This window comes from Miniopterus natalensis, chromosome 10 (genome assembly GCF_054644295.1).
Source record: "Miniopterus natalensis isolate mMinNat1 chromosome 10, mMinNat1.hap1, whole genome shotgun sequence".
NCBI lineage: Eukaryota > Metazoa > Chordata > Mammalia > Chiroptera > Miniopteridae > Miniopterus > Miniopterus natalensis.
Genome location: NC_142090.1, coordinates 3,201,618 through 3,227,574, shown reverse-complemented (window position 1 = coordinate 3,227,574; position 25,957 = coordinate 3,201,618). Strand labels below are relative to the sequence as shown.

Here is a 25,957-nt window from a genome sequence, read left to right as displayed (position 1 = left end):
CGCCTTGGCCCTGCCCCCCACCTTGAGGATACTCAGGGACCTCTTCCCAGGCAACCGCTCCAGGGCAGCTAGTTGGGGGTGTCCCCTTCTCCTCTCCATGTGAGCATTGTCTGTAAGACTTGTTTCCAGATGCCTTTGGCATCCCCTCTCCTACTCTTTCTCTGCTCTCTGGGGCGAGTTCATCATTGACCCCCAAGTCCTGACCAACTAAAGCATCTCTGGGGGGGCCCTAAGAAGGGCTCAACATGTTCTTCTACTCCACCTCTTCTGATCTCCTGTGGCTGGAAAAGCTGGGGTACCTGAGGGAGGAGAAGGCTCTTAGCAAGCAGTCCAGGGGTTTAGGTTCCAGAGTTGGCCATCCCCTCACCCCAAATGCCCACCACTGTTCCCATCCATCCCTCCAAGTCTAGCTCCACCTAATTTCCTATTCACCCCTCTCCCCCACCCAGTTAGACAATACTGACCCTGAGGAGCCCTCTCAGTCAGTGCTGTGGGCCTGGTCAGGCTCCTTCTGAGTGTCTGTGGTCTCCTGAAACCCTCCAGGAAACAGATTCTGGGCCCTCTGGGTTCTCCACTGCTGTCTGGGGCTGGAGGCAGGGCTGGAGCCTGATGAGAAAAGCCGTCAGCTGGGCAATGCCCGGGTGCCTGCTACCACCCAGGGTCTGCCCCCTGCACACTCTGATTGCCTCACCATCACTGGACCAGGACGGCTTCTCCTCATCAGGCGACAGTGTCTGCGGGGGGCTGGACCAGGGCCTGGACAGGGAGGAGGCTGAGGCCTCGCCCCACAGTTCCTGCTGCTGCTGCTGATGGAGCTGAATGGGAGGAAGAAGAGTGAGGGCTCCCTCCTGCCCCGCACCACAAGGCCCAGGCCCTGGGCTGGGCGCAGAGGGCTTTGAAGCCTCCTTTCCAGTCCCTGTTGGGTATTTCCTTACCCCTCCTCAGCCTCCTTTTGGGCAACTGCTTTCTCCCCACATTTCTCTTTTCTGACCTTTCCACTCACCTGGTGCAGGTAGATGGCATGAAGACTCATCTCAGCAGAAGCAAGCTCTGGCAGCTGGGCCAGCTTCTGGCTCCCAGTGCCCCCAGGGGACACACAGCTGGAACAGAGGGCGGGATACATCAAAGACATGCCCCTCCCCCTGCACCCCACAGGGAGGGCCAGGCTTAGCCTCCCATTCCTAATCACCCCCCCCAACCACTGCCACCACCACCCACCCCCGTGCCCCCGCACCCTGCACCCTCCTCCTGGACGCTCAGTCCCACCACCCCTCCTTCCCTGCACCTCGGGCCCCCACCCCTCACCTGGGGTCCTGGGCAATTCGGGAAATGGAGGCCAGGAGGCTGGCAGTGGCTGCAGCTGGGCTGGGGGCTGTGGGGCTCAGGTCCCGTGGGGGCAGCAGGGGGTGCACCAAGAGGTTAGCCAGGAAGGCCTCAGGCTGTGAGCAAGAGAAGACGGGTCAGAAGAGAGGACAGAAGTGGAGGGAGGAGGTCTCAGCAAGGCTGGAGAGCAGGCTGGACCAGTGAGTGAGCAGGTGAATACAAAAAGTGAGGCAGAGGAAGGGGAGGTGAGCGGGGCTGGAGGTGAGGCCAGAGGGCAGGCCAGGCTTGGCTCACCAGAGGTGAGGAGGAGTCGCTGAGCACCCCGGGGGTGACCGGACTGCGAACCGAAGTGGCGCCCAACGCGGCTGCATCCTGTTGTACCCGGCCTCGAAGTTGCCCCAGGAACTTGGAGCTGTGCCCTGGGGGGCGCCATTGTGGGTGCACCAGGGAGAACCTCATCAGGGAGAGCTCAGTCTTTCCGTCCTCTGCGCGCTGAGACTGCGAGGCCTCTGTCTGTCCCGCTGAGAGCCACTGAGAGAAAAAAGCCATGGACATTGCTCTTATAGCTGCAGTGGGAGCCTCGTGGGGTAGGCGGGACAGGAAACACCAGCCCCAGTCCTCAGGTGAAAGAACACAGGCCACAGTGGACACTTGCTCAAGGTCACAAAAACACAGCAGCAGAGCAGGACCTGGGTCCAGGCCCAGCACAGGAAGCTGCGAGGACTCAGTGTTTTGTCAATCTGTACACACCAGACCATAGGGCTAGCCCTAAGGCCTTGGTGGGGAGGGCCAGTCTCACTCCAGCGCCACCCACTGGCCAGCCCATTTCTCCGCCTCTCTGCTGGCCTTCACTCCATTTACTGGCACTAGGATTATACACACATCACATGTGTAATCCTCAGGACACTCACTGTCCTCAAGGACACTAGGCCCAGGGAAGTGAAGTAATTGGCTCAAGGTCACAGGTGGCAAGCGATGAAGCTAGGGGGCAAACCCCTACCTAACCACTACCCCGCACATCCAGGGAAGGACTCTAACCTGAGGGTGGCCGTGGCGCTTCACGTCCATAAGGGCAAAGGAACAGATGTCACCAACCCCGGCCACATCCACAGTGAAATGATGAAAAAAGTCAATAATCTCCAGGGCGCGAGGTCGAAACCAAAAGAGCAGAAACAACGGGGTGAGAAGAGGGGACAGGAGCTCTTCCAGGAGGGAGACCTGAGGAAGCAGGGGGTGGAGGGGAGAAAGGGTTGCTGAGGTTGACCAGGACCAAGAGGTCCCCAAGGCTGCTGACCAGGGCAGGAACCCTCCAACAAAGTTATTCCCGGGCTGCCAACATAGCCAGCCCGGGGCCTATTTGTCCCAGGCCCTTTCCAAGACCAGACGGCTGCAGAGCTGGCTTCACACCCAAGCAGCGCCGCCGAGGTCTCGACCCTCACCGCTCGGTACTGCAACAGCCGCGCCATCTGGGGGTACGCGCTGGCCCTACCCGCAGCCCCGGGCTCCTCGGGGAGGTAATGCATGTGGGCCAAGGCCGACTGCAAGAGGAGCTGCGGAGAACGCCCCTGGCACTGCTCGTCCGGAAGGAAAGACCTGGAGGGCGGGATCCGGGTGGGAAAAGGTGCCTGCGGTTGGTTAGGAGGTCGCGCGCATGGGGGAGGCGGGGCTGGAGAGGGACGCCGGCGTTGGGAGGAGTCGGGATAGGGGGAGCGGAAAGGGGGACTCGGCGCCAAATGGAAGGAAGGAGGCGCTCCCCGGACGGGTCCCGTCGCACCTGGCCACCGTGGCCGTGAGCCCGAGCGCGGTCATGGCGGTGAGCACGTGCTCCACGGCGAGCACATCCTCGTCGTAGACGGTGAGCAGGAGCAGCGCGGCGAGGAGCGCGCCGGCGAAGAAGACGACCTGGCGGGCGAGCAGCGCCAGCAGGGGCGCGGGGGGCGCGGCGGCGCGCAGGAAGGCGGCGGCGGGCCGGTAGGCGCGGGCCAGGCGCGCGCGCAGCTCGTGCGGCAGCTCGTTGAAGTGCCGCAGCTGCAGGCGGGCCAGGCGGGACCAGCGGCGCGCCCCCAGCGCCCCCGGCTCCCGCCGCAGCAGCTCCACGTGGCTGTAGAAGGCGTGCAGCACCTGCCAGGCCAGCACCAGCGGGCTCAGCGCCAGGTTGACGGCCGCCAGCAGCAGCACCGTGCGCCGCCAGCGCGCCGCCAGCGCGCCCCGCTGGTCGTGGCGCTTGTAGGCGTCCGGCAGCTCCCAGCCCCCGCGGAAGAGCGAGAAGGGCCCTCGGAAGAGGAGGAGGTCGACGTTGAGCGCCAGGCCGCGGCTGAGAAAGGCCGCGCCGCCTCCCCAGGGCAGCGCGCAGCGGGCCGGCAGCAGGCCCTTGTTGGCCAGCGCCACCTGGTAGTTGGTGTAGCGCAGGATGCGGTGGTGGACGTCCAGCTCGGTCAGCGGCCGCGGCTGCACGCACAGCCCCCCGCTCCTCTGCAGCGCCAGCAGGCGCGATTGCACCTCCGCCCAGGGCACGGAGCTGAGCTCCTCCTGAGGATGGGGGGGGGGGGGTGAGCGCCATGCCCCGGATCCCTCTGCACCGTGATGCCCAAACTCACCACGACCAGAGCTACATCCCTAGCCCCTCCCCCCCACCAGTGTCCCTCGGGTGGGAAACCTGTCACCACTCCCTACTCTCCTTGCCCTTCCTTAACTGTGTCACCACCCAGGGCCATTTCCTACTACCCTGCATTCTCTTCTGGATTGTTCCACGTGGACCTGCCACTCCTGAGGCCATGAGTCATGTGCTTCCCAGCGACACCTCACAGGTTAAACTCTTCGGGTATTTGACCTCAGCTCCTTAAGAGCAAATTTTCCTGAGCCCCCTCCCCTTCCCCCCGGGGAAGTCCTGCACACAGAAGACACTGAGTGGCCACAGTGCCCAGGCGCCTGCCAACACAGGTGCACAGGCCTCAGGCCGCTTGCCTCCAAGTGCCCACCCCGTGCCTTTCCCCGCAGTAACCTTCCTAAGGCACTGGCTGTGTCCACGTCTGGGGTGGAGGCTGTCAGATCTCACTTGGATCTCCTCCGCAAACCTCACGTTAGCCCAGTTTCACCCAGCTGCCCCAGTCCAGCTTAGTCAAGTCCCTCCGGGCCAGCCTCTCCAGTCCATCCCAGGGTCTCCCCTTCCCCTGGAAGGAAGAGGGGAGGAGGGAAATGAAGGAAGGAGGGTGTGTGGTCTCCTGCAGGAGCAGTAGTCTGCCTCTTCCCCTCCACTGCCTCTGCCTCCCTGGTCCTTCTGGTCTCCCCTGTGCTGTGCCTAGTGCTCCCCTGCTCCAGGCGACTCTCTAGAGCCTCTCCCCTTGGCTGTACAGGGAGGCATGGAAAAGGCTCTAGATTTCTAGGGGGCGCTGGCTACAGAAGATGACCTTAGAGCAATGCTTTAAAGGAAGAACTTGGGTACAGAGCAAGGAGCGTGAGCAAGACAGGGAGGGAAGAAAGGGCAAAGTGAACCCCGGGGACAGTGAAGGGGTCCTTGCAGTGGCTGACAGCAGCAGGGGGCAAAGCCAGGAAGGGGAGTGGGATCACCCCACGGGGCCTGAACCCTCAGTCACAGGCTGGTGGGTTGATCTTCTCACTGCTGCCCACAGATGCTCATTGCCTTCCCCTTTCTGCATCAGGGCTTGTCCTGCCCCCCACCTCCTGTCCTTCTCAGCCCCACCCCAATTCCTCCTGCTCTGTAAAGCCAGATGACCGCCCCTCCTCTAAATATCACAAGCATGTGACTATAAGTCATCTTCTGTAACCCATCTAAATCTGCTAAGCTCCACCAGGGTAGGACCCGTGTTTTATAAGTGGTAGTACCCCACCTCCTAACATTATTCAGGGCCTAAGGTGGATGTCATTGAGGCCTTCTGCCTGCTTTCCAGTCTGTCTGTACAGCCCCCACTCCTCCCCATCCTCTGCCCCCTGACACGGCACCCTCCACACAGATGCACCCACCCAGCTCACCGGGGGGATGTGCAGGGCCTCCCTGTAAAACACTTGGATGTCCCAGTAGCTGAAGAGGTTGCAGACTGAGCGAAGCAGCTGGACCAGCCAGAAGGCTGCAGCCAGGATCAGAAGGAAGACCAGCAGGGGGCTTGAGTGGATCCTGGGGGGAGGGGGGAGTAACATAGCGAGAAAGTTCGACCTCCATAGAGAGGGAGATGAGACTTGGGGAGTAATGGAAAAGTCGTGGAGGGGATCCAGCAAGACCAGCAGTTTTCAAAGTGTGGGGTGTCTGGGGGTCCTCGAGACCCTTGAAAATGTCTGCAAGGTCAGAACTTTTTTCAGATAATACTGGTGTTTCTGTCATTTTTATTCTCATTCTCTCATGAACGTAGAGTTTTCTAGAGGCTAGGTGACATCACACTGACAGCTGATGGAATGTGTCCTCAGCTTTAATCTCTAATAAGGTAAATATAGATACTATGATTCTCATAAACAAAAGCTATTAGGGTTCTCAATAAACTTTAAGTATATAAAAGGTATTCTGAGCCCGGCCGGCGTGGTTCAGCGGTTGAGCATTGACCTATGATCCAGGAGATCACGGTTCGATTCCCGGTCAGGGCACGTGCCTGGGGTTGTGGCCTCGATCCCCAGCAGGGGGCGTGCAGGAGGCAGCTGATCAATGACTTTCTCATCACTGATGTTTCTCTCTCTCCCTCTCCTTTCCTCTCTCTGAAATCAATAAAGACATATTTAAACAACAACAACAAAGGTATTCTGAGACCCAAACCTTGGAGAACTGATGATCTAGCCCAGGGACAAAAGATGGGTGGCTCTTGTCTACTGTCTTCCCCTCCCCCCTCCCCCCACCAGTGGCAACTCACCGCTGGGCACACTGGGACGAGGGTAGGATGGCATCCGACAGAGTAACTTTGCTGTGTGGCAGCCCAGGTCTTGTCCGGTTATTTGGCTGGTTGGCAAAGAGAACGTTGTAATCCACGCAGCGCAGGAGGAAGGTGGTGAAGGCAATGATGAAAACAAATTGCCTGGAGGGCCAGGGGTTCAGGGGTTCAGTGGTCAGACCCACTCGGAACCCTCTCCCCCAAGTCCCGGCCCTGGCTGCTTGGGGAGGCCCCGAGTGGGCTAGAATCAGCAGGCACAACCAGGACAAGCATCTCACCCCAGCTGGAAGGCATCCTCCAGCAGGATACAGGCGAAGCCGTTTCTCTGGTGGTAGCTGTAGATGTGGCACGTGTGTCAAGAAATCAGCCGCAGGCGTGATGGGCCTTTCCTGAGCATGCCTCCCCCTCACTCCACCCAAAGTCCCCTAACCCACTGCACCCTCCGAGTCCCCCTGCCAAGAATGGCGGCTGCCCCAGGGGCCCTTCTGTGCCGCGCGACCAGGCCCAGCACAAAGGATATCTTGGTGAAGAAGCTGTCCAGGTTCTGGATGTGGTGCCAGGAGCCTGGGCACAGAGGGGAGGGTGTTGGGACTCGGCTCTCATCTGAGCGTGCTCTCCAGGCCCTCGACCTGCTGCCTCACCCCCTAGGCCCCCCCAACCCACGCCCCCCACAGCCCCACACCTGCACACTCACCTCGGAGCCCTTCAGGCACATGAAGCAGGGGCTGCTGCTCCTCCCCGTGAACGGGTGAATCCTGGGACCCCTCAGGGTCACAGTCTTCCAGCCGCTCATAATCCTGCTCAGGGATCAGAGGGCCTATTCGCAGCCCAGGGTTGTCCTGGGGGCATCGGCGCAAAGGAGGGGCAGTCACCGAGGCCAGGGGTGGGGTGGAGTGGGAACCCCAGGAAGGGGGAGCAGACGTGAGTCTCATCACAGGCTCTGCCTGTGTTGGGGGTGTGGCTGGGGTGGGCGGGGCACTGTGTCTAGGCTGAGAAGCCCCTGGGGTCTGCACAGCTGGGCAGGGGGCCCCCAGGGCTGGGGGAGGAGCTGAGGAAGGCACACTTCTGGTGTGAGGAGCAGGGGACAGAGAGAAGATGGAGAGCCTCCCTCCCCCAGGCCCCCGACACGGAGGAGGGGGAAGAGGAGGCAGTGGCATGGGGAGGAGGGGCACCGATCCAGGCCCCAGGTCTCCCCACCGCCCCAGCTGCCCCCTGCTCCCCCCCCAGCCCATTCGCCTCACCATTGGGTTGGTGGCTTCTCCTGAAAGCTTGGAAGGCTGGGAGCTGCTCTTGCTTCCACCGAGGTTTGAGGAGCTGAGCAGGAACTTCGATAGGACAGCAACAACAACACAGTGACTCAGTTGGGGCAGGCCCCAGGCGTCCCAGCTCCCAGTCACCTGTCTAAGCACTCACACCCCCTTCCAGGGCCACCTGCAGCCTACGCTGTCAGGGCCCCGCCTCCATGCAGGAGGGGCATGGGGGGGGGCAGACGGAAGCTTGAGAACTGACCAGAGGAGGCACCTATTGCCCCGTCTTCAGACCTCAAGTAGATTTGAAGGGGAGTCCAGAGAGTAGCAGCCAAAATAACAAAAGCAAAAAGAAAACCCCGTCACAGGATTATAGGACTATGGGGTCAAGATGGTAAATCAAGAGGGGAGACTGCCCAACTTTGCGTCCAGGTTGGGGGAAACTGAGAGGAAGGAAGGGAAGACAGAAAGGAGAGCAGCGATCTCAGACGTGAGAGGCGGGTTTTTGGAGCTTACAGTAGAAAAGTGGAGTTCCTTGGATGTTCCATTATGTTTACTTCTTTATTCTCTCGAACCCTGAAGCCCTTTCCCCCAAGTCCTGATCCAGTTTTTGGAGGCCCCTGAGAAGCCTCAGGACTGAACCGGCAGAGGGCAGCTGGGGGGCAGGAATTTGGAAGGATAGTTTGGGTACCGAGGGATGAACTGACTGAGTTGAGTTCCTCGTGGCCACGTCAACAAGGAGGGGGAGGAGGCCCGGGCAGCTGGTCCGGTGGCTTGTCCAACGCCATTCTTGAGGCCCTGAATCACCCACCAGGTTTCCTACTGAAGCCCATGCCTGAGATGCTGACTCAGCCAGCCAGGTGTGAGGCCAAGGGCTGACGTAGGGGCCAGTATCCATGAAATGGAGAGGAACAGAGTGCTTCCCAGATTGTTCCCTGGAAGCACATGGAGGCAATCACAGAATTGCCCACAACATTGGGGTCCAGATAGGCCCGTTTCTCCTTCCACGCCTCCTTCCTGGGAGAGCTGTCATCCTAGCTCGGGACTTGCATAGTTTTATCTCTGATCAGGGGGCAGAGCTATGGAAACAAGAGTCGCTCCTCCTAGAAATGTCATCCTAGTGCCGAAAATGGAATCCCACATTGTAGAGGGGCTAGGAATTTCCCATGAAGTCTCAGAGACATCTGTCCAGATTGGTTATGTGGGGTTTCATCTGGTCTCCCCTCAGCCTCACTCACCTCAATATTCTGCCACACTTACTATAGGACCCCTCCCACACACCCTGCCTGTGTGCTAATCCTGGCACACTTTCTCACCCAGTTCCACCTCATTTGCAGCCTCCCTACCACCACCACCACCCCCCAGTTCAAGTCAATTTATTATAAAGGGCGCTTTTTCCTGCCAGGCACTCAAAGGGGATGGGGGGAAACGGAAGAATGAGACAGAGCCACTACCCAAAAAAGAAATCCTGGCCAGTGGGGGAGGCGGCTATGCAAACAAATAAAGGAAGTGCAGAATAGAGAGGTCCAAGAGCTGTGCTGCGGTGGGAGCCCTGGTCAGCCTGACCTGCGGTGAGGGAGACATCCGTGGGGAGATGCGTCTGAGGCGGTGCCTTGATAAGCTACCAGACCTGAATATCAATGGTTCTCAATCATTGAATAGGGGGAGCGTATCAGAATCACCCGGGGAGCTTTTCCTCCATTATAATAAGTGGCTGCCCACCAGCCTGGGACAGCAGGGTGGGTGGAAAAACACGTGCATTTGTGTTTTGGGGGATTTTTTTGGTTTGTTTTTTGTGTGTTTGTTTGCTTAAAATGTTTATATCGATTTCAGAGAGAAGGGAGAGGGAGAGAGAGAGAGAAACATTGAGTCATTGATCGGCTGCCTCCTGCAGCCCCCTACTGGGGTCGAGCCCACACCCGGGCATGTGCCCTGACCGGGAATCAAGCCAGCGACCTCCTGGTTCAAGGGTGGGCACTCAACCACTGAGCCACGGCGGGCAAGGCATGTGCATTTGGTTTTTGTTTGTTTGTTTGTTTGTTTGAGTTAGTAGTTGCATGTTTTGAAAAAGAACGCCCCAGCCGAGTTTTGTCCCTTCTCTCCCCAGAACCAGCAGCGCCTTACGCTCCCTGGAGCCCCGGGACGTGTAGAGCCCCCCAGGAGCCGGGATGGAACGGCGGGGAGGCCCGGGGCCGACGCGTTACTATGGATACCCCGGGGCCGGGAACGCGCTAGGCACGCCCAGAACGTCAACCCACAGCCGGGTCTGCTAGCGCGCCGTACGCAGGGTCCCGGCCTCCTCGGCCCCGCCCACTGCTGGGGTGGGGCAGGAGGCTCTCTCCAATCACAGCTCCGGAGGGAGGAGAACCGACAGGATCCCCTCCAATCACAGCTCGAAACGACATTGCTGCGTCTCTCTTCCAATCGACGCCGCGGCGCGAGGGGGTTGTCGGGACGGGGGCAGGAACCAACATGGAGCCCTCAATGGGATAAGGGTGAAACTGCCGTTGCCGGCCGCTTGTTCTCCCGCCCCATCATGTTGGTGCACTTATTTCGGGTCGCGATTCGGGGAGGCACTGTCGCAGGCAGGCCTCTACTCCCCCTCCGCTTCCAGACATCCTTGGCCGTCAGGTAAAAAAATAAATAAAAAATTGACAATCATACTAGGAGCGCGGGGCCATTGACCCGCTGGCCGGGCGCGGGGGCCGCCGGGAGATGGAGTCCGGGGCTCGCGCGAGGCCTGCTGGGAGTTGTAGGCCGACCCAGCCAGGGGTGGAATGTCACTCCCCGGAGGACTGGCCTCAATTATTTATTGCGACGAGCCAGGTGCCCGCAGGAGGCTCAGCGCATCTGGATCCGCGCGTGGGCCGACCGAGGGACTCTCTGGGTCGGCGACCACGCCCAGGGTGTATACTGCCTCCCCACCAGGGGGCGCCGAGCTGCACAGGTTGCTGGCCCTTTGGTCTCCGCTCCTGGCCCTGTCCTCTTTCTTGCAATTGATCTGGCGATTTGGATAAAAATTATTCTGCTGCAGGCCCTGGCTTCAGCCTCAAGTTCTGAGGTTCAGAATGGACATCAGGCTCAGCGGGAACCGGGGGCAGGAGCTGGGTCAGACCCAGGGTCCTGCCCCGACCACACAGCTGCAGCTGCAGCCTGGGCTGCGGTAAATAGTGACCTCCAGCCTTGGACTGCTGATCTTGTTTGGTTTCCCACGTCTCATTTCTATTTTATCGTGGCGTGTAAAATGTGTAGAATTAAATTTTTATTTCCTTGTGGGGGGGAAAAAATTATTTCCTGTCCGGAGACTTTCAGTGTTGGTGGTGCTCCCAAGGTTGAAAATGAGCTGAACAAAAATGATTCCCTAGATGGGGTCCTTTCAGCAGAGAGAGGCAATCTAGTAAGGGGCCCGTGTGTGTTCTTTGTGTGTTCACTCTGCACACGTGGGTCTAAGAAGAGAGGAAGGGAGAGGATGGGGAACGAAGAGGACCCTGAACCGAGACTGCAGTGTAAACGCCTTATGAGAAGGTACCGACTCCCTTGTGATCCCGGAGTGAATAACCCGAGGGCCAGGCAGGCACCAGATTCGCAGGGTGGACTTGGGTTGTTGAAAGTCCACCTGATTGACACAGGGCAGGAGCTGGGCGGAGCTGGACCCAGAAGTACCGGTGCTGGGAAGTGATCTGCCAGTTCTTGGCAGTGACCAAAGCCCTGCCTAGAGCCTCAGCTTGGAGAAGATGAGAAAAGCCGGAAAGTGTCCGTGGTTAATTATTAAAAGGTTTGAACAATCCTCAGGAGAAGAGTAAGGGTGTTAATATTATTTAAGCCAAGAGAGGCCAAAGGAAAGAGACCCAGTAATATTCAAGTATTTGTACAATGTTTAACAAATGTTGAAGTCACAACACACTAGATCATAAAATGAACTTAGTGGGTTAGGACCATTTAAAAGTGAGTATAATAGAAAACAGAGGCCGGTGTGACTCAGTGGTTGAGTGTCCAACGGTGAACCAGGAGGGCATGGTTTGATTCCGGGTCACCGCACATGCCTCGGTTGAGGGCTGGATCCCCAGTAGGGGGCGTGCAGGAGGCAGCAGATCAATGATCCTTTCTCATCAATGTTTCTGTCTCTCTCGCCCTCTTCCTTCTTCTCTCTGAAATCAGTAAAAAACATTTTTTATAATAGAAAATAGAGTACATATTTAAAATAGAGAAAGTATCATTTTGTGAAGCATTTCAACTTTGTGTGACATAGACATAAGTTGGTTGTACTGGGTTACAATGTAAAATGTATTTTTTACTGTTGGCCTCAGTAAATCTGAAACTTTGCAAACACTGCAGTGGTGAGTTAGGTCAGGTTCTTCTGCATTTCTAATGAGGGTGTGCACTCAACAAGCAAACATTTTTTTAAACATCTGTTATATTCCAGAGAGCTGCTAAGTGCTGAGGATACAATGGGGAATAAGCTGGAGTTTCCTGCTCTCAAGGAACAGACAGTCTAATGGAGAAGTTGGACAGCTACACAGGGCAGGAGGAGAGTGAGCTTCCCTATTTAAAACTTAGGACAGACATAAAGTACACAGTGAAAAGCAAGACATAAAACCCAGGCAGGTGGAAAGGGGTAGGTGGAGGCATAATTTAGAGGTGGCAAGAAGCTTGGGCCTCTCTGACAGAAGGGAAGGTTAAGGTGAAGTCTGCAGTTAGGAGGGCCTGGGAATATACACTATCACAGTAAAGGAAAAACCTCTCCCTCGTTGCCTTTCCCCATCAATAATCTCATTGATTATTCAGATTTTTGCACATCCCATTGTACGTATACTCTTGGCAAGATAACTTCTGCTCCTAACAGGCCTCTGTGCTATGATCTTTAAAATACATATCTGATTATGTCACACTCCGGCTTAAAAACCAGAAATGGTCCTCATTGCCCCCAAGTCCAGCCGTTTTATAAAGACTGTGCTGACTACCCCCTGCTGCCTTTCCTGCCTCCCCCCCCCGACAGGAGGAGGAGCCCCTGCTCTGTACTCGCCAAGTGCCCTGTGGTTCCCCTCTCCCCACTCTGCAAGCTTTGCCATGAGCTGTTTGTTACCCACCAGTAAAGTGTAACCACCAGGAGGTATTTGCTTGGTCTCTCCTGTTCAGCTCCTGCTCTCAGTGCCTCACAGCAGAGCACTGCGCACAGTAGGCACACAGCCCTATTTGCCATCTGTAGATATGGGAACTGCAGGAAAGAGGAGGTGATCCTGGCCTACCCAAGATGACAACATACGTTATTTGGATTTTTCTTTTTCTTCCTTCAGCTGGTGGAGAGGGAGTGTGTCACCCTTTCCCTCTGTACATTGTCACATGAGCACTGGAGGCCTGGGAGAAGCCAGGGTGATGGGGCTCACAGTGTTAACGGTCTGCCGTTATGCTCACTTGATAGACAGCAAAATCATGTGGGGCTGAGAGAGCTAATAATTTGTCCCCAGGCAGCAGACCTGGGACTAGAGCGGAACCCTGACGGGTGATTGCAGAATCTAGGCTTGTTCTGCTGTGCCGTGTCTGGAGCCCAGCTGCGGTCCAAGCTCCAGGCTCACCTTCCTCAAGCGTCCCCACGTCCTGCCCGCAGCCCCTGTGCCTGGCGCTGGGTTGGCGGAGCCCTCCTGGGCCCCGTGGTGCTGAGTAAGTGCCCCTGCTCTGCCTTGTGGCGCTGTGTGAGGCAGAAGAGGCCCCTCCTGCCTGTTCCAGACGGTTAACACTTTGAGGTGGGGCTATGACCACCAGGCTGGGTGCTCTCCCCCTCTTCCCTGAGCCCTGTGCACTCAGACTTCTGTGTCCTTCACCGGAAGGCAGTACAGTGGACTAGCTGCCATGCAGGGTGCCCTCCTGCTCTGTGGTCCAGGGATCTGCCAGCGTGTGGGTTGGAGCCGGTCACTAGCCCAGAGGTACCTCCGGAGGCACATAGGGCCTGGCTGCCTGAGTGACCGCTTGAGGGAGAACACCTGTAAGACTTCATTACATGCACCCGTCTCATTCCTCAGCTACTTTGCCTGTGTGTGTCTCAGAAACAGGGCACTTGAGAGCAGCCTGAGAGCAGTAGAGGGCCTGGCAGAGGGCAGTGCTGCCCGCCAGAGGGCTCAGCCCAGGGCCCGGCTGGTTCATGTTCAGCTGAAGGACAGTTGGGGCCTCGAGCCCTCAGTGCAATTCTCTCCCTACAGGCACTCTGATGGCCACCCCAGCTCCTACCTCCTCAGGGCCGTAGCCCAGCTGCGGTCCCAGCTCCGGGCTCGCCTTCCTCGAGCGCCCCCAGGTCCTGACCGCAGCCCCTGTGCCTGGCGCTGGGTTGGCGGAGCCCTCCTGGGCCCCGTGGTGCTGAGTAAGTGCCCCCGCCTCTGCCTTGTGGCGCTGTGTGAGGCAGAAGAGGCCCCTCCTGCCCGCCCCAGACCCCATGACGTGGAGTCCCGCTTTAACTGGAAGCTCTTCTGGCAGTTTCTGCGCCCCCACCTGCTGATCCTGGGGACAGCCATTGTGGTGAGATCTTCCCCCGCACCCTTGAAAGCAGGGATAGGGAAAGACTCAGCCAGCGGTTTGCAGAAGCCCCAGCCAGAGCTGCTTGGGGACCGCTTGCCTGCCTCATGGAGTCTTAGGGAGAAGACCTTAGGGAGCAGCCAGGACTGGCTTGAGGACGGAGGCCGAGGGATACCAACAGCCTGCGCAGGAGGCTGGGTGTGCAGGGTGTAAGGGTCCCCAGGTCCTGGCAACCTGAGCTTTGACCCTCAGGCGCAGGAGCAGCCGAAGCATGGACAGTGGCAGGAGAGGAGGACCAGGGTTAGGGCGGGGGTGGAGGCGAGTATGGCCCCCTCTCGATGTCTGTGACCCTGCAGCTGGCACTGGGCGCGGCACTGGTGAATGTGCAGATCCCCCTGCTCCTGGGCCAGCTGGTGGAGGTCGTGGCCAAGTACACAAGGGACCACATGGGCAACTTCCTGCATGAGTCCCGGAATCTCGGCACCCACCTGCTCATCCTCTATGGCCTCCAGGTATGGCAGGAGGGGAGGGCCCCGGGGCAGACAGGAGCCACCCGGGCTCCCCTGAGTGCCCCCCGCCTCTCTCCCAGGGACTGCTAACCTTCGGATACCTGGTGCTCCTGTCCCGCATCGGCGAGCGCATGGCCGTGGACATGCGGAGGGCCCTCTTCAGCAACCTGCTCCGGTACTGCCAGCTGCAGGGTGCAGACTGCGGGTGGGGTCACCGATGGGCCCCATTGGGGTCCTAGGGAATATCTGGAGGTGGGACCTCATCCCGATAACGTCTCCCTCTTTCTCCCACCTCTTGCCCGTGTCCCACCTCCAGACAAGACATTGCTTTCTTTGATGCTAAAAAGACAGGGCAGCTGGTGAACCGATTGACAACTGACGTGCAGGAGTTTAAATCATCCTTCAAACTTGTCATCTCCCAGGTCAGCGCCCCAGGTTTCCCCACCCACTCACCCACGCGCGCACGCTCCCCAGTTCAAGCGAACTGGGCTAGCCCCGCCTGGCCCATTGGGCCCCACCCTGGTGAGGGTGTGGGTGTGGGTGAAGGGCTGGAGAAGTTCACAGAAGGGAGGTGCCGTGGCATTGTCCAAGGTCAGGATGAGCTGTTTCTCTCCTCTTCTGAAATCCTACCTCCCCCGAAAACCTTCTCAAGGACTCAGACAACAGCCTTTCCTGCCCAGCTTGCCAAGAGCGGAATCGCCCTGGCCTGCCTTGCCCCCAGGGCCTGGCACGCTGACAGTGTTGAGAAAAGGAGCGGTGGCTTTTACTGTATTACCGATGTCCTCCCCTCGTCCGCCTCGTCGGCACCAGGGTCACAGCAGACACTGGCCCACGACATCCACAGTTTTGCTCAGTTTCTAGAGCAGAAAGAGAAGCAAACCAGGATCTGTCAGGGGAAGGGTGTCATGTCCACACACACTCTCACCCGGCCCCTTCGTGCCTGCTGGCCAAGAAAGGGTTATGTTCTGTGACCAGCAGACCGCCAGTCGGCCCCCAAAAGTCAGACCTGTAGCCTTGGCCTTGTGGGCGTAGAGCAATAGCTAGCAGACCCTTGATAACAGCCACCAGTCGTGGTGCGGCGCCAAACTGCCTGCCTGCCTGCCTCCCTCCCTCTACCCAGGGGCTGCGAAGCTGCACCCAAGTGGTTGGCTGCTTGGTGTCCCTGTCCATGCTGTCCACACGCCTCACGCTGCTAATGATGGTGGCCATGCCCGCCCTGATGGGAGTTGGCACCTTGATGGGCTCAGCCCTCCGAAAATTGTCTCGCCAATGTCAGGAGCAGGTACCAGAATTCCTGCCCACCCTCCTCACCCTCCCCTTTCTCTCTGCCCTGTCACTCCTCCCCATCACCAACCTGACCCCGTCTCCCGGACTCCTTGCAGATAGCCAGGGCAACGGGTGTAGCTGATGAGGCCCTGGGTAACGTTCGGACTGTGCGAGCCTTTGCCATGGAGCAGCGGGAAGAGGAGTGAGTCCCGGGCAGGGGTGGAACCCAGAGCAGAGGGGCTCCCCAGACGCACTCCCATGCCCTGCACCCCGCCCGGCTGCTTCCTGAGGACTGGGCTTGGCCTCTGTCCCCAGACGCTACGGAGCAGAGCTGGAGGAGTCCCGCTCTAAGGCAGAGGCGCTGGGCAGAGGCATCGCCCTGTTCCAGGGGCTCTCTAACATCGCCTTCAACTGTGAGTGAGCAGCGGCCTCGCCTGGGGGGCGGGGCTGGAGGGGCAGAGGACAGGGCCCCGCGGCAGCTCTCACCTGCCTGGTGTCCTTCAGAGCCAGGAGCCCAAGCTGGCAACGCAGTGGGCAGGTGGGCTGATGTCACAGCCCAGCTATGTGTAGCTTGCCCAGGAGGAAGCTGTGGACATGGCCCCTCCTCCCACCACCTGCTTCCAAAGGAGGAAACAAACAGACCATTCTGGTGACTCACCGAAATTCCAGTCAGTAGAGGCACAGCAAGGATGAACCAGGGACTACCCCCTGGGCCAGGCTCTGTCCTCTGCTTCCAGCTGCTTCCTTCCTGACCACCTATCCCATTCCCCATGCAGGCATGGTCTTGGGCACCCTGTTTATTGGGGGCTCCCTCGTGGCTGGACAGCAACTGACCGGGGGAGACCTCATGTCCTTCCTGGTGGCCTCCCAGACAGTGCAGAGGTGAGTGTGGGGCCATTCCCATTCCTAAGGACCCTGTGGGTGCCAGCCTGCTCCCCGGGGAGGCACAGGGCTGGGGGTGTGCCCCTGCCCCCTATCCAGGAAAGCCCCTCAGGCTCCAGCAGCACCTCCCGCCCACCTCGCTGACCCCACTCAGAAACGCGGTTGTCATGTTCACCCTTCCAAACAACCAGGAGCTTAAAACATTTTTTAATTATAGTAAAATACACATAACATGAAATTTGCCACCTGACCATTTCTGAGTGTGCAGTCAGTGGCGTTACGCACACTCCCATTGTGCGTCCATCACCACCGTCGTCTTCAGAACTTTCTCATCTTGCAAAACTGAAACTGTCCCCATTAAACACTAACCCCCTGGCTCCTCCCCCACCCCTGGCACGACCCCCACCTTACTCTGTCACAGTGTCTGACTGCTCTGGGGCCTCCTGGTAGTGGGATCACACGGGGTTTGTCCTTTGTGACTGGCTTATTTCACTCAGTGTGATGTCTTCTGGGTTCATCTACGTTGTAGCCTGTGTCAGGATGTCTTCCTTTCTGATGCTGAGTGAGATTCTGTGTATGGATTGACCATCTTTGACATGCCTTTTAAGAGCTGGCCCACCCTCCTTTGCCTCGCTCACTCCCCTGCCCTCCACCTGGGGGCTCCTTCTGCCAATTGTTTTGAAATCTACCTGCTCCTCTGGGCCCCGGCTGCCCGTGGGCGGCCCGGAGCTCGGCTGACTCAGCCACAAGATGCCCCAGGCATCCTCCCGTGTCTTCCTTCCAGTAAACACCAGCCGTGCCTTCTGCGCTCCTCTTCACTTTCTCTTCCCCACCGCGCACATCCAATGTACACAAAAATGCGTAAAACATAAATATCGGTTACAACAAATAGTCGAAGAGTGAATATTGTATAGAAAGTCATGAAGGGCGAAGACCTGTGTTACCACCAACCACATCAAGGAAACAGAGCCTCTCCCTGGGCGCCTCCCGGGCCCTTTCCCCGTTGCGCCCATTCTGATGGCACTTGGGGCCTGGCTCTGCTTCATGTCTTCCCACCTGTTCCTCACAGAATCCCTCACCTTCGGCCTTGTTATTGTCCCTGGCAGAACGGAGCTGACCCCAGACAGGCAGGTGGGAAGGACTCCCGTCCTCAGCCCGTTTCTGCCTGTTCTGACCTGGGCCTGTTCAGCCCCTCTGGTCCTGGGTGGCCTCACCCTTCCCGCAGCCCCAGGAACAGAAAAGGGACTTGGGGCCCCCCCCCGGCTGCCTATCCGCAGGCCCACCGTCGGCCTCTCATTTTAGCCCCAAGGACCCTTAGGAACCCGCCTGCTCCCTTCATGCTTTCACCCCTCGGCCTCACAGAGCAGCAGCAGCAAAGTCTCCCTGTGGGATGGAAGCCACACCCTCCGCTCCTGGCCTCCCTCAGACTCGCCTGCCCTGGCCCCACCCCCCTTCTGGCCTGAGTAGACCCCCTCCTTCCTCCCCCTGCTCTGCCGAGCCTGTTAGTCGAGTTCATGACAGACATAAGGAGGCCCTGGGAGATCCTCTGCACTGCGTCTTGCAGGCTGCTAAGTGGGGCCACAGGCCCTGGGCCCATCCTTTTGGGGGCCCGTCACCTCATGAGGACTTTCACCACCCACCTGGAGGAACTGGGTCTCATTTTATTAAAGAAGCTGGTATGTTTCCTCCTGGGGCCCAGCAGGGGGGAGAGGGGAGGGAAGGAGGCAGCATTGCCCTGCCTTCAAGCAGCCCCAGCCTTTGGACCCCATCCAGGTATTCTTTTTGGTGGCCCTGGGGCCCCCAGGGAGATGGGGAGGCACCTAGACCACAGTTAGGGCCAGGCCACCTGGTCCACATCCAGGTTTGGGCCCTACAGGGAATAGTCTCCCCCACCTGGTCTCCAGGGAGAGCCGAGGCCTGACTTCTGAGCCATCTCTGAGAGCAAGGTCATGGCTCACCGGCCAGTCATGTGCACCTGGTTTTTGGTTGCTGCCCGGCCCCTGTGCCAGGCACTAATGGCTCCAGATCTCTCCCTTCTCATCACAGATAACTCCCTGTCCTGGCTCTTCCTTGCTCTGCCTCCCGCTCCCTTTGGCAAGCGCTGGTGGCTCCGAGCCCGCTAGAACCACTCCTTGCAGGCTGTCCTCCCGCCCAGTGCTGGAAGGAGTGAGGTGGCGAAGGAGTGAGTCCTCTTCAGGAAGGCCCTGCACACACCACCCCGCACACCCTGTCACGGGCCGCCCGGCCCCGCAGGGCCTGGTGACTAAACAGTGACTCACCTTCCTCCCAGCAGCCCCGATGGTGGAGGAGGTGGCCCGCTGTCTAGACAGATGCACACTCGGCATCCCCTACAGGGCAAGCCCACAGTGAAGCGTCTCCAGGGAGTTTCATTTGGGGGGGTGTCCCCAGAGCTTCCCCTGTGGTGCACTGTCTTCTGTTTTCTTCTTTCTGAAAGAACTAACATCAGGCCCTGGCCTGTTTGGCTCAGTGGTTAGAGCATTGGCGCATGAACTGAAGGGTCCCGGGTTCAATCCTGGCCAAGACCATGTACCTTGGTTGCAGGCTTAATCCCCAGTCCCAGTCCGGGTACATGGGGGAGGCAGCCAATCGATGTGTCTCTCTCACATCAATGTTCCTCCCTCCCTCCCCTCCCTCCCCCTTCCACTCTGAAAAGTAATGGAAAAAATATCCTCCAGTGAGGATTAAAAAAATAAAAGGCTAACATTCTCCCCCCCTTAATTACCCTTGCTTTCCCCTTGGGTCAGCAGCGATAGAGCTGCCCTGCCCTGCGGCCTTGCTTCCCTGACCCCTGCTGATAGCATTGGTGCCTCTCCTGTGCGGGAGCCAGCTTCCCCCTGCAAGCTGTGGGCCGTGCAGGATCCAGGCCCACTGAGCCACGGAGTCCCCAGCCCTGAGGTAGTGAGGGTCATCAGCCTCCTCTTGTCAAGGAAAGGCCAGTCTCCGAAAGCAGAAGGGACCTGCCCTGTGACCTGCCTGGGCCCAGGGCTCCTAGGATCGAAGATTCCAGGACTGTCCTCCAAGTTTGTCTCCAGCCCAGGTTTCCAGGCCTCAGCCCACATGTCCTCCATGCAGCTGAGACCCGGGCCTTCCCTCTGGTGCCAGCCTTCTCTCACCCTTCTCCTCTGCTCCTCACAGGTCCATGGCCAACCTCTCTGTCCTGTTTGGTCAGGTGAGTGGCAGTTGGGGGTGCTTCTGGTCAGCCACCAGCATCACTTGTGCGCAGGGGGAGCTGGGTGTCGGGTAGAGGGGATGCCACACCTGCCTGTGTGGGGAGTCCAGGCGATGCTACGGTCACTCCCCCCCATTCATTCCCTGGGACCCTCCCCTCCCTGAGGGCACACCACATCACTTCCCAGGTGGTGCGGGGGCTCAGCGCGGGCGCCCGGGTGTTCGAGTACATGACTTTGAGCCCATGCATCCCGCTGTCCGGGGGCTGCTGGGTCCCCAGGGAGCAGCTGCGAGGGTCCATCACATTTCACAACGTCAGCTTCAGGTCAGTGTTGGTGGGTGGGCCCAGGGGTGGTTCCCTCGGGGCTGGGGACCTCTGTGCCCCCTCGGGTACAGGGAGACTTCAGGAGGGACCGGGGCAACCAGGGACTGGGAACCTGATCTGACTGAGGGTCTCTCGGCTCCTCCCAGTTACCCCTGCCGCCCTGGCTTCCAGGTGCTCAAAGACTTCACCCTCACGCTGCCTCCGGGCAGGATAGTGGCCCTCGTGGGCCAGTCCGGTGGAGGTAAGAGGAGCCCACAGCCTTGCACCCCGTGACTTTCCCCCTGTGGTGGCCACTCAGAGCGGAGCCCCTCCACTGCCACCACGTGTCCCTCTCCCCTGGCACTTCTCCAGAAACTTGTGCCCCCTCCCTAACTGCCCTGTCTTCCTAACCTCATTCCCCAGGAAAGACCACTGTGGCTTCCCTGCTCGAGCGCTTCTATGACCCCACGGCAGGCATGGTGACACTGGACGGGCGGGACCTGCGTACCCTTGACCCCTCCTGGCTCCGGGGCCAGGTCATCGGCTTCATCAGCCAGGTGCGGAGGGAGGAGGCTTTCCTCCACCAGTTGTCCAGCCCGTCTCCCTCCTCCAAGCCCTGCCTCTCTCAGTCCTTACGGCACCTGGGCCTTTCCTCCTTCCCAGCCTGTCATCCCTGCTCTTGGGGGCTCTGGGCGCCTGCGCTTGTTCCCTGGCATCCCTTGGGGTCTGAGGCTTCTGCATCCAGGGCCATCGCAGCTCTGCTCTCATCTCACTGGGGCAGGAATGCTGCTCCTCCGTTAAAGCCAGGAAGCTGGGGCTCGGGTGGCTGCTTTAGGGTCCCTGGTTCTGCGACGAGCCCGCGGTGTCTGGAGGCCTGGAGACGCCATGCAGTGTTGCCGGGGACTGCTGGCAGCCGCCCGCCCGCCGAGTGAGGTCCCATGCTGCCTCTGTGTGGGGCGTGCCTCCAGAGCAGGCCCACGCTCCCGCGGGGTGCGGGCTGAGGGGACTTACTGACTCACAAGGGCTCCCTCCACGGCGCAAGAAAGCCGGGGTGCGCACCCCTCTGTCCCATCTCTTCACGGAGGGGAGGCCTGCGGGGAGCTCAGCCTCTGCAGCTTTGAGGCACCTCTGTTCTCGTTTGACCTGTGACTGAACTGTCCCTACCTGCTCTCCAAGGGGTTCCGGTTTGGCCAAAATAGCCTTTCCTGACACCCCCCTGGGGGGTTTGGGGCAAAGTCAGAATGTTTCCTGTGGACTTCCCCACCCCATCCCAGGAGCCAGTCCTGTTTGGCACGACAATCATGGAGAACATCCGCTTTGGGAAGCTGGGTGCCTCTGATGAGGAGGTTTATGCGGCTGCCCGGGAAGCCAACGCCCATGAGTTCATCACCAGCTTCCCTGAGGGCTACAACACCGTCGTAGGTGAGTGCGGGGCCCGCAGCGTGAGGCTGGGACCCCGGGGACAAGCGAACGGGCATTGCATCCGGGAAGACCCTGCCAGACTGTGGCCTGTGGGGACGGGAGGCCAGGCACAAGCAGGCTGCAGAGACAGGCACACGGCAGGGAGAGCAGTCGTGTCCGGCTCGCGTGATGACATCCCGGTCAGTGACGGACCACGGGCAGGACCGCGGTGCACCACACAGCCAGGTGTGCTGTGGGACGTACTGTCTGTGATCCCACAACGACAGAAACGCCCGGAGACGCATTTCTCAGAATGTGTTCCGTTGTTAAGCACATTCCTGACTACAGCACCGGCCAGGGGTACCGTGACCCGGCCAGAGTGTTGGGATCCCTGCGTCCCGAGACCCAGCCAGAGGCAGTGGGTGTATCTCCTCCTAGTCTCTCATCTTTCCGGCGCCGGTGCCGTTCCTGTCCTACTCTCTCACTTAAAGGCGTGTCCTCGCTTACCGTGGGACTGACGTGGGGGAGCAGGTCCCTCTCTGACTTCCCCAGGAGAGGGCTCTGGGGGTTCTGGAAGATCCACAGACAGACACTGTAGAGCGTCCGTGCGGCAGCTGCGGCATCGGTCATCTCGGACATCTCTCCAGCCTCTGGGCCATGTTTATCGTCCAGTCTCTGGGCTCTGCTGCTAATGTCCCCGCGTGTCTCCAGGCACGGGCATATCAGGTTCTCAGCTCTTTTCTTGAACTTTGGCCTCAGGCTCGCTGAGCTTCCACTTCCCAAGTGCTGTCCCTCTGTAGCCGTCCTTCATGCCCTGTGTTACCGGCCAGCTGGTGTTACTCACTGCTCTCTTGGGTGGCCTTGTCCTGCACCTCTGACCTACACGCTCCGGGCTTCTCTGGGGCCCAGTCTGCCCCTCCCTGCTCTATGACTGCCATCACCTTGAGGCTGCCGCTCCTGCAGCTCTCCCTAGAATGCCCGGGTGGTGGGCTTCGAATCCCACTGTGCTGTCATCACGCACCCCAGGAGCCTACATCAGGGTCCCGGATGTCCCCGCAGAGCAGAGACCCGGGAAGCAGGGGAAAGCAGCTAGAATCGCAGGTCCCATCCTGGCTCTGAGAGCCAGAGCCCCACTATACACACAGCTCACCAATTCATGTCACCTTGCACAGGGAGGTGGGAGCCGCTACAGAGGCAGGGTGAACACAGGCCGGGCAAGGACCCCGAGAGCCAGCTGGGAAGTTCCCACAGCCTGGTGCCCTTTGCAGGGCCCCCCAGGTGCAGAGCTGAGGATTGCTTCAGGCTGCGCCCTTTCCCTTCCTCCCCAGGTGAGCGGGGCGCGACCCTGTCTGGTGGCCAGAAGCAGCGCCTGGCCATCGCCCGAGCCCTTATCAAGCAGCCAGCAGTGCTGATCCTGGACGAGGCCACGAGCGCTCTGGACTCGGAGTCTGAGCGGGTCGTTCAGGAGGCCCTGGACCGAGCCAGCACCGGCCGCACCGTGCTGGTCATCGCCCACCGGCTCAGCACCGTACGCGGGGCCCACCACATTGTCGTCATGGCCCAGGGCCGTGTCTGTGAGGTCAGCAGGGGCCCAGGGTGAGGGGAAGTTGGGACAGCTTGAACCATAGACACAGTGGCTCAGCTGAGCTGGGAGGGTCCGGCCTGGTCCTGGGGGATTGGGGCCGCCTTCTCTAAGCAGCACCCCAGGTGGACTCAAAGATGTCTGCCCTCAGGTAAGCCCTGGCCTCTCAGGGCCCCAGAGTTCCTTCGTCCCCTGGGGGCAGTAGAGCTCCCAGGGTCACAGGGAAGTGTAGCACGACCAGGACTGAGGTGCAAAATAGCCCCAGAGACCAGCCAGAGGCGGGGTCCGAGGCAGGGCTTGGAGGCTGCATGGGGCCTGTTCAAGCCAAAACTGAAGGGTTTGTGGGGACACTGGGCCCTGAGCTGGGATCTTTGGGCTGTTACGAGGGACCCAGAGGACAGCAGGGAGGTGGTACCTACAAATAAGGTGTGCCAGTGGCATCTATAAGCAATTGTGCTTTGGTTTCATAGTGACCCCAGAAGGGTCACTGGCTCAGGTGTCCTGAACTCTGAGCTAGGTTGGGTGACCCTCTGCTCCTCCTTCTCTCCAGGCGGGGTCGCATGAAGAGCTCCTAAAGAAAGGCGGGCTCTATGCCGAGCTTATCAGGAGACAGGCCCTGGATGCCCCACCTCCGAAGGCACCCAGAGGCCCCAGGAACCGCCACCCCGAGTCCTGAGAGCAGCCCTCTGCAGTCTGGTCACTGCCAAGCATCAGTGCCCAGGGCTGAGGACTGAGCCCCAGAGGGCTAGCATGCTGGGCTGTGGGCTGCGCCCCTGCTCACAATAAAACCAAGACAGGCCCTGGGCTGGGAGTAGGTTGGGGCTGCTCCCATCTACTCCCCCTCCTCTCCCCAGGCTGCCTCCCTCCTGCCAGAGCCACAAGTCACTGGGCTGCACAGGGGAGGAGGCAGAGTCCCAGGCCCTTGCTCTGTTCTTTCCCTTTACCCAGACCCTCCCTAACCCCTCTCAAAAACTCTGCCAGCCTCCCCCCTACCTGACAGCCTAAAGATGTCTAGGCCCCGGAGCTAAGGAGACTACATTCAGGGTCAGGGAGTGGGTGGAGGATTCACACTGGGGTTCTACCCGACCTGTGCCAAACCTCACTTCCCTGGCTGACTCCTGACACCCCTTTATCCCACTGCCTCTCTGGGCCCTCAGGGAAGGAGCCCTGCCTTGGGCCAACCCCTCAAACCCACAGTCCCATCCTCGGAACAGTTTTTCTTCCTTCACACAGTCCTTGTCTCTAGCTTTCACCCTCCCCATTCAAACAGAACAGATGCCTGACAGGCCCTCCGGGAAGGGGGGGTGCGCTGTGGTCCAGTCAAGCTGCCTCACCACTGCCCTGGCCCCCACCTTGAGCCTATCACCTGGTGAGATTGTAGACAGCCCCCCTCTACTTGAGGATACCAGCCTGAAGGGGACAGAGCAGGAGCCGACACACCCCAAACTCCAGCTATGGGGGCACGTAGTACCAACAGTCACCAGACCGTGAGGGAGGGGTTAATGCTAACCCCCTTGGGCAAACAAAATACAAAACCAGTCGGAGGAGGACCAGTCACTGCTAGACCAGGGGAGATGGGACTGGAGCCACCTGGAAAAAGGACTGGCCAACTGCCCGAGCGCCTGAGCCTGTGGCCCTGAAGCTGTGAATAAGGACCCGGGAGTAGCCATGGTTTCCCACCAGCCCTTGTGGGCGCCCCTCCTGCCTTGATTCTGCCCATGTCACCTCCCACCAGACCACCTTCCCCCTTCACAGCCACGTCCAGACTGAAGTCCCCACTAAGCCCTGCTCCCTAGGTGGGAAGAGAAGTTGCCTGTACCAGACCTTTAAGGCCGACCAAGCATATTGGGTTTATCCTGTGGCACCTAGGGTGAGGCCATGGCCCGGGGGCAGCAGCAATTGCAGGAGGAACAGCGTTCCCTAAGGCTGGAGGGCAGCCTGGAAGAGGCAGCGGTGGCTCCAGTGTGAGTGCAGGAGCTGGGTGAGAGACGCCATAGCCTCTTCTGGGTGTGATTTAGGACCAGAAACCACCCAAAATATCCCAGGGCCACAGCACTCTGCTGCCCTACTTCCTGAGCAGTGGGTGAGAGGTCGCATCCCAGGGCAGCTTTGGCCCAGGAAGCGGAGCCTGGGGCTGTCTCCGGGTTGCTTTGCCACTAAACATCCAGTGAAGCCACAAGCAGGCCTTAAACACCCCACCCCCCCAGTCTACACTCACCTCCCTGGCCCCTCCCTTAAGAGAGGAGAGCCAGCTGGGGTTAGTTCCTGCTCAGGCCTCTGACACCAGATTCTAGGTCTCTCCTTACCCCTTCCGGGTGGCCTCTCCAAATCCTGCCCCTGCCAACCGCCCCCCCACCCCACCCCCACCAGCTCAACTAGGGAAGTGCCATCCACGGTGCCTTCAGCTGGAAGGCCATGAGGTTGGCGCTGTGTAGCCTGAACTTGACCTTGGCGACTTTGGCTCATCAACATGAATCCTGAGCCTGGCCATGCTTAATCGTGAAAGCTTGTTTTCAGAGTTTAAATGGTAAAATACTTAAAACTCAGCATGCTGCAGCCTTCGAAGGTGGTCAGCTCTGGGCAATAAACCATGTTATCCACTCATTCTGTCTAAAATGTGTTCATTAAGCACCTATCATGCCCCGGCGCCCACGATGGGGATGACAGCCCCTGGCCCCTGCAGCCCACGGGCTTGTCAGGACAGGTGGGTGGGTGGGTGGCTGCAGCACAGCGTGACCATGTGAACACGTCTCCTGCTCTCAGCCAGTAGCCCACCAACAGGAACCCAGAGGCCTCAAGTGCTTTGCAAAAAGGGACCAAGTAGAAACATTTCAGTGAGTTAATGGAGATAAACCTGCCTTGTCTCGGCCCACAGTGCA

At 59.3% G+C, this 25,957-nt stretch overlaps 2 protein-coding genes across 3 annotated transcripts; one reads left to right on the top strand and one right to left on the bottom strand.

The window, feature by feature from the left end:
- Positions 1-12: 12 nt before the first annotated feature.
- ATG9B (autophagy related 9B) lies at positions 13-7,438 on the bottom strand. The gene is made up of 14 exons (XM_087820932.1): positions 6,889-7,438; positions 6,715-6,758; positions 6,473-6,537; positions 6,177-6,338; positions 5,314-5,455; positions 3,098-3,852; positions 2,763-2,916; positions 2,362-2,541; positions 1,618-1,854; positions 1,306-1,439; positions 1,004-1,100; positions 692-815; positions 465-606; positions 13-299 (listed from the first exon to the last, which is right to left on the bottom strand). The coding sequence occupies exons 1-13, from the start codon at positions 7,436-7,438 to the stop codon at positions 479-481; spliced, it is 2,772 nt and encodes a 923-aa protein (XP_087677058.1). The 3' UTR covers positions 13-299; positions 465-478.
- A 2,478-nt stretch (positions 7,439-9,916) lies between these two features.
- ABCB8 (ATP binding cassette subfamily B member 8) lies at positions 9,917-25,134 on the top strand. Of its 2 annotated transcripts, XM_016196973.2 has the most exons (16): positions 9,917-10,072; positions 13,636-13,948; positions 14,302-14,457; positions 14,535-14,629; positions 14,771-14,876; positions 15,575-15,736; positions 15,837-15,922; positions 16,036-16,133; positions 16,497-16,602; positions 19,759-19,792; positions 19,980-20,116; positions 20,263-20,357; positions 20,519-20,652; positions 21,370-21,517; positions 22,825-23,075; positions 23,629-25,134. In XM_016196973.2, exons 1-16 carry the CDS (start codon positions 9,978-9,980, stop codon positions 23,752-23,754), a joined length of 2,142 nt encoding a protein of 713 aa, XP_016052459.2. In that variant the 5' UTR covers positions 9,917-9,977; the 3' UTR covers positions 23,755-25,134. The 2 variants fall into 2 exon arrangements, with proteins under 2 accessions (XP_016052459.2, XP_016052460.2); XM_016196974.2 differs by lacking the exons at positions 22,825-23,075; positions 23,629-25,134 and adding an exon at positions 21,988-22,547.
- Positions 25,135-25,957: the final 823 nt, after the last annotated feature.

Coding starts and splice junctions, on each gene's coding strand:
- ATG9B (XM_087820932.1), bottom strand. CDS start 7,438: ATGGTGAGGCGAATGGGCTGGGGGGGGAGCAGGGGGCAGCTGGGGCGG. Junction 2,917..3,097: donor CTCACGGCCACGGTGGCCAG/GTGCGACGGGAC, acceptor CCCGCCCTCCAG/GTCTTTCCTTCCGGACGAGC. Junction 816..1,003: donor ATGCCATCTACCTGCACCAG/GTGAGTGGAAAG, acceptor CCTCCCATTCAG/CTCCATCAGCAGCAGCAGCA.
- ABCB8 (XM_016196973.2), top strand. CDS start 9,978: ATGTTGGTGCACTTATTTCGGGTCGCGATTCGGGGAGGCACTGTCGCA. Junction 16,134..16,496: donor CTCTAACATCGCCTTCAACT/GTGAGTGAGCAG, acceptor TTCCCCATGCAG/GCATGGTCTTGGGCACCCTG. Junction 23,076..23,628: donor CCCAGGGCCGTGTCTGTGAG/GTCAGCAGGGGC, acceptor CCTTCTCTCCAG/GCGGGGTCGCATGAAGAGCT.